General features: G+C 41.3%; 2 protein-coding genes across 2 annotated transcripts in view; one reads left to right on the forward strand and one right to left on the reverse strand.

Annotated features, from left to right (window-relative positions):
- The window catches only part of mrpl9 (mitochondrial ribosomal protein L9), an 8,188-nt gene extending 8,028 nt beyond the window's left edge, over positions 1-160 (forward strand). Inside the window, exon 7 of the mRNA XM_061930727.1 lies at positions 1-160. This exon is cut by the window's left edge and continues 125 nt beyond it. Coding sequence (XP_061786711.1) covers positions 1-58 — 58 coding nt within the window. The 3' untranslated portion in view covers positions 59-160.
- A 1-nt stretch (position 161) lies between these two features.
- Positions 162-5,441, reverse strand: prcc (proline rich mitotic checkpoint control factor). Its single transcript, XM_061930726.1, has 7 exons — positions 4,783-5,441; positions 4,659-4,706; positions 4,111-4,596; positions 3,942-4,034; positions 3,717-3,863; positions 3,552-3,617; positions 162-692 (listed from the first exon to the last, which is right to left on the reverse strand). The coding sequence occupies exons 1-7, from the start codon at positions 5,017-5,019 to the stop codon at positions 606-608; spliced, it is 1,164 nt and encodes a 387-aa protein (XP_061786710.1). The 5' UTR covers positions 5,020-5,441; the 3' UTR covers positions 162-605.
- Between the last annotated feature and the right edge of the window lie 1,629 nt (positions 5,442-7,070).

Raw genomic sequence — 7,070 nt, forward strand, 5'->3', positions numbered from 1 at the left:
TAAGACAAGTCAAGACATGATAGCGCCACCTAGTGACAACCTAAAAAAGGACACTTAAATGACATCCACAGAGGTACTGCTACTTGCATAAAAACAAAGAATTGACTATGTATTTGTAAAATAAATGTGTTGCTTCTTTAACGGACCAACAAGAACCTTAGTGACGTGTGCACCAACATCTTTAATATAAAACAACGGATTCCATGTAAATATGTCATGTGTCAGTTGACTTGAGTCTCCAGTTCGTTTCAATGCTATTTCTGTGCATGGGCAGCATCCAAACAAGACTAACACTTGTTTGTCATATCAGCGGGAAGAATACATGTTAAAAAGAATACATTTGTAACTCTAAAAGCCACCCATAGTTTCTCAAATGTGTTCAATAGCAGATTTCATTGTAAACCACTGAAGGACTGGATTCCTTAAAGGGAGCATGGTCTTAAATGAAAACAAAGTTTGTCACAAAAACAAAAAGATGGCAGTGTGAGGGGAATGTGCATCACAGTTTCAGATCTATGGGTCCTAAAGGGCAGGAAGCGCTACTCCTGAAGTCTAAATGACGGGAGGGTCTCCACATGCCGCATAGAGTCCAAAGAGTTTGGCATTCAGAAACCGTATTTGGCCTGAGTCTGCCTGCGGGTCATTCGGTTTTCTGCCCAGCTGTTCTTCAGCTCCAGCTCACGTTCTTTTGCCTGTGAAGGAGGAGGCAAGGTGGACTTTTTAGACAACACGTGATAACAGTGTGGATTGAAGTTCACATCCAGACTTTATGGTACATTCGGGAAAACTAGAAAGTCTGATGTTTCTGGAAAAACATAAGTCTGGAATGCTGCTCAAAGCATTACAGATTGCAAACTCCAATTAACAATTCTATGTAATTAACTGTAGTCTTCAAACGAAAATATACAAAGTCTCTAATTAGGGCAGACAATGTCTATCTGTGTTGGCCCTGCAATGAGGTGGTGACTTGTCCAGGGGTTATCCCGCCTTCCGCCCAAATGCAGCTGAGATAGGCTCCAGCACCCCCTGTGACCCCGAAAGAGACAAGCGGTAGAAATGGATGGATGGGATTCTCACAAGATCTGCATCCCCTCTGTAGGGAACCTGTTTTAAATGTTATAAAAGTCTGGATTTGACCAGGCTATGCAGCTAACTGTCTTAAGTAGATAGCACAATATAAGCTTAACATATTTTCATTAATATAACCTACTGAATTAATTTAATAGTATGTAGTGTAAAACATATATATTAAATCATTGTTTTTAACCGTAGGTCCAGGGCCCATTGTTGGGCCTTGAGTGCGCCCTCGAGGGCCCCCAAAAAATATGTTTCTCAGCTGTGGTCCATATGGACCACAGTAATACTCAGTTGTAATACACTTTTTCACCACTAGCGGCAGTAATGACAATATCAAACAAACAGAAAAAGTCTGGAGCTAAAGTCATAGAAAGGTTTCTTAAAGGGGAACTGCACTTTTTGTAATTATGCCTATCGTTCACAATCCTTATGAGAGACAAGAACACAATGATGATAAAAAAAAAAAAACGCTTGCAAGATGCATCTAATGGGAGTCACCGTTGTATCTTTTATATATATTTATATATATATATATATATATATATATATATATATATGCTAGAAAAAGAGTTCCTCAGTGTACGCTCTCACAATAACAATGTTGCTACAGCTTGGTTATTATACAGATCACGGAACGTAAATGAAGTATTTTTCAGTTTTTAGGTGCATTTTTAAAGTGATTTAGAAGCAGAATGGATTGCTCACATTAGCTTCATTGCAAGCCACCTAGAACGAGCCGATTTTTACAAGTCAGAATGCAAAAAAACAAAAAACTTTTGTCTTTTTTCTCATAAGGATTGTGAACAATATGCAATATTCCAAAAAATAAAAAGGAAAGTTCCCCTTTAAGCTAAAAAAATATGCCAACAGCAAGTGGTAAAGCTATAGTTTATTATGCACTTGGATTTTATCGACAACTTAGTTAAGAAACGTATTATTATTAAATTAATTAGAATGTATGTATCTTAATTACCATATTTGCATGTACATTTATTTTTCATGAGTACCTTCTTTTGCAGTATATTGGATTAGTACTTATTTTCTATAACTAGCATGACCTAAGCTTGGCAGCACGGTGGAACAGGGGTTAGTGCATGTGCCTCAAAATACGAAGGTCCTGAGCTCTGTGTGGAGTTTGCATGTTCTCCCCGTGACTGCGTGGGTTCCCTTCGGGTACTCTGGCTTCCTCCCATCTCCAACCTCCAAAGACATGCACCTGGGGATAGGTTGATTGGCAACACTAAATTGGCCCTAGTGTGTGATTGTGAGTGTGAATGTTGTCTGTCTATCTGTGTTGGCCCTGTGATGAGGTGGCGACTTGTCCAGGGTGTACCCCGCCTTCCGCCCGTGTGCAGCTGAGATAGGCTCCAGCAACCCCTGCGATCCCGAAAGGGAGGATGGATGGATGACCTAAGCTTTGATCGTAATCTTTGACTGTGATTAGCACCAATATACAGTCCCTCTAGGAATTATGAATGTTGCAATTGACAATTCACACAAATTATGCGTGGCCTTGCAATTTTGTTAAAAGCCTGCAACTACCCCACACATTTTGGCCAATCAGTTAAATTTTTACCAATGGAATTTGTTTCTAAGCAGCGCTGAAACGCGCACGTCAACATTTACCAGAAAATATTACCGCTATAGATCGCTCTTAACAGTTCACCAATACTCTTAATGTGCGGGGATAAAAAGTTGAAAACATAAATTAATGTTTAAAATGGACAAGCGTGTAAAACATACAATGTCTGCAACTTGTGGACGATAAAACAGACAATAGGAAACCTTTTGTGGTGTTTCTTTTTGTATTCATAAATATTGCGATTAGTTATAACAGTACGGTAATTTGACTATGAAATTTGAGTATGAGCTTTAACTGCCATCCTGTGTCTACTTTTAAGTCTGCGTGGTAGAAAACCAATAAATTATTTGTTGCAAGCTTGTGCTATTTAAGATTACAAAGAACACTTAAAACATTGACAATGAATTCCTGAAATCATAAGTTGATTCAATGTTAGTGGGAAAAAACGGTTCAAAACATCGTAACTTCTCCCGCAACTTTTTTTTTTTTTTAAATCTGTGGCAAATTCAGGCATTTTAGGCCGAAACAATCACAAAAAAAGCCATTGAAATCCTGAAGGGACTAAATATAGCCTTATTTACTCTTAAAAAGTATAGTCAGGTAAAGGATTCCTTCGAAGGGGGTGCAGTTTGACGATTCATACAACTTAATGGGGATTAACGTCTCGTCAGAACACTCGGTCAAAAACATTGGTATCAACTGCTGGGGCTGTAGGCAACCTACTGATGATTTTTTTAAATTACTGCATTTTAAGTATCATGACTGGTCAGCATCTAGCAGCTTTATCTACAGCGGCATGCGCTTTTATAAGTAACGACTCAGCTGTCAGTGTGAAACGTATACACTGACCGTACTGTTTAGCCATCAGTTGTATTAACGTAAGGGGACTCACCTGGTGAATGAGATATGTAATTTGGTGCTTGCGTCTCTGTTGTCCCGTAGGCTGTCCTCCCCTTTTCTGCAAGAATCATTAAAAAAAACAAGTTCTGTTGACACACACAAATATACGCATACACGCGCACACAGACCAATCTAAGACGGCGGGAGAGCGGCGCACCTTGCTAAAAGAACCACGGTTATTCTTCTCCTCCGACATGCTCTTGGTCAGCCACTGCTGGTGGCCGCTCAGCTGGTCGTCGCCCTTGATCTCCAAGAACTTGACCTCCTCTTTGCCCCGGTTCCTTTTGCCTTGCAGACGCATGAACTACGGCGTAAAGAGGAAATGCTCACGTCCACCTTACACCGACCCACACAATCTAATATACTGCAGAACTTTTCTTACCGCTTCATCGTCAAACATGGCGGAGTTGTCTGGTTCTTCTGCCTCGGGCAACCCAGAGCTTGCATCTTGGTAATAGGCTTCATTGTTGTATCCCTGTCCAATGAGATGATGTCACACTTGATTTTCTGTTACATTTCCACCATACCTAACGTAAAAGTGAAATGTTTACCTCAGGTAAAGCCTCTGGACCGGCCATAGGCTGCTGGTACGGAGAATACTGACCACCCCATGCACCAGCTCCCTCATGGCCTCCCCCAAAGTCAAGAGGGGCGTCTGACTGGCTCAGCTCGCCAGCAGGCAACGGTGGAAGTGGCTCCGCGGGGGCGACAGGCTCGGGTTCATAGGTCAGGACAACCGCAGGAGGCGGTTCAGGGTTCTCACCTAATGAGAAGTAATTTTGCGGTGTAATGTCCTCCTCCTGGTCATCAGTGGCTGCTACTTGTCTGGCTAGCTGCCGGGCTGCCGATTTCGCCGCAGCCTTGATGGCGGAAGGTGACGCGCTGGAGCCAAGGAGGCCCTGATTAGACAGTCCCAGCTTGGCTGCTTTGGACTCGGAGCGCTTGGTGAGTGTATGAGGAATTAACGGTCTGTCCATCTCCTTTAAAGTCAGGTTTTTGGGTTGTGGGAGAAGGGAGGACAGACCGGAACCTGCAACCTGGAATGAGAGGAGATGTTTTTGTTTTAATTAACGCAATCTTGCATGATAGTCCTTCCTACCTGTGACTGGAGCTTCTTCTTTACTGGTTCATCGTCGTCAGAGTCTGACTAATGACAAAGAACAAACGATTGTTACTTGATAATGTTTTGTAACTTGTGTTGACAGTAAGCACTAACTACTCACATCATGTTTCTGGATCTGTGGCACTGTAATCCTCACTGGCTCTGTACGCTTCCTGGGCTTGGGCAGGCTTGAAAATAAACTCGTCTTGACTTGCTGGGCATCATCTGTCGGCGTTGGCTTTTTCGGGGAAAGTAAGACTGAAAAGAGCCCTCCCTGGCCTGTTTTCTTGCTCTGTGCCGCCGCAGAGCTTTCCTCAGTATCGCTGTCATCACTGCTTCCATACGCGACTAAAGACATGTTAGCTGGCGGTGCGTAAACGCTGAATTCCTGCGGTTAGCTCATGGATGACAATCGCTCCCCCTTGCTTTCCATCCAGCACTCCAAAACTACATCGATAATAACGTTAACAAGACTATTGTTCTATCGTCAAATGTATGTAATGTGAAAGAGGCGCTCAGAGAGGAAGAAGGTATGCTAACTCTTGTTAGCTTAGGCCGCTAGCGCTGACGAGCTGAGCTCCTCTGATTTAAATAGTCCAATCACGGTTCGGGTCATCCTTCCCTCTACCATTTTTTTCAGATAACGTCTATGGTTTTAATATGGCATTACCCAAAACAAATGAGCTAAAGTAGCCAGTCAGCCTAATCAAAACATTCGCTCATGTAGTTGTTTTGCGCAGATCTGTGTCAATTTATTCTTCTTTTTCGTTAACGGAGATTATCAGCCTTTTTTACGGCGCCACTGCCCCTAGCGGGCGTTGGGTGTAAATGCATCATCTAATACTGCCTTTCTTTGAATAAATAAATAATGATAAATGGGTTGTACTTGTATAGCGCTTTTCTACCTTCAAGGTACTCAAAGCGCTTTGACACTACTTCCACATTTACCCATTCACACACACATTCACACACTGATGGAGGGAGCTGCCATGCAAGGCGCTAACCAGCACCCGTCAGGAGCAAGGGTGAAGTGTCTTGCTCAGGACACAACGAACATGACGAGGTTGGTACTAGGTGGGGATTGAACCAGGGACCCTCGGGTCGCGCACGGCCACTCTCCCACTGCGCCACGCCGTCCCCTTGAAGGATTATATTGACACGTATTTATCTACAACTAAATAAATAGAAGTAATTACTTGTTTGTTTGTAATTCCTCAAACAATTCAGTTTGATTATAGTCCATATTGTAAACTACATTCGGTTAGGGTCACTTTGGATTGTACAACGTCTTTGCAGGTATGACCCCATTCCATTTACCGAGATTTTGAAGTAGTGTTAAAATAAATTTTTAAACTATATGTTGTAAACCAAAACAATTATGTGTCTTTTGTGGACCGCTGTCAGTGTTGTCAATATATTATTGGCAAAACTGCACATATATTGTTACCGATTTGCAGGGGCGCCGCTAGGGATTTTGGGCCCCATGAAACGAATCTTTACAGGGCCCCCAACACAGTGTCATTATTTTTTCTGTATTATAATTTCATCATCATTAGGGGCCTCTCTGCCCCCCCCCCCCCCCCCCCATCATGGGCCCCTAGCTAGAATCCGTCTCCTTTACCCCCCCCTTTTCGGCGCCCCTGCCGATTTGACACAAAGTACATACATGTCTCGCAAATACAAAAACGGATTACAATAGTTTTTTTTAATTAAAACATTGTTCAATTGATTTTGTACTTCAATAGTTGATTATCATTTTAGGATGAATATTTTTTTAAGCAAACGTTTTCTAACAACAAACTTATTTGTGACAACGTAATAACAAAGTAATACAATTATTCACATATTTGCTTTTATTATATACAATTGTTTGAGCAAAAATATTGTCTATAGGGCAAAAGAGCTAAAAAAACAAAACAAATTAAATATTTGTATTATTTTTGCTCTCAAAACCGTCCAGTAACAATAACATAACAAAATATATACTGTAAATACAAAAATATCAATGGTATACAATAGTTTTACCATTTCAAGTTGAAATTAATGTACCGTGATTGATTAACCATAAAATGGTGATACGGCTGGCGCGCTAATAGTTGGCTAGCAATCTTATTATAAACATGTGTAAACACATTGCTGTCTGAGTCATTGAATTGTGCTAATTGAACATACAGGCTGTGCTCACTAAGACCACAGTGATAACTCTCTACTTCCAAGGAAGATGACAGGGAAGCGTCTACAACAGGAAGTGACGACACACAAACCGAACGTGCAACCATTTTTTGCCTTTTTATTTTAAACACTAAAACCTTTACAAATAAAATGGAAAAAGATAATCATGTTTAAACACTAAACTCAAAATGATATGGCTCGTAAAAAGTCAGAACAACGTTTGATGTTTCGTCTGCC

This window comes from Nerophis lumbriciformis, linkage group LG37 (genome assembly GCF_033978685.3).
Source record: "Nerophis lumbriciformis linkage group LG37, RoL_Nlum_v2.1, whole genome shotgun sequence".
Classification (NCBI taxonomy): Eukaryota; Metazoa; Chordata; class Actinopteri; order Syngnathiformes; family Syngnathidae; genus Nerophis; species Nerophis lumbriciformis.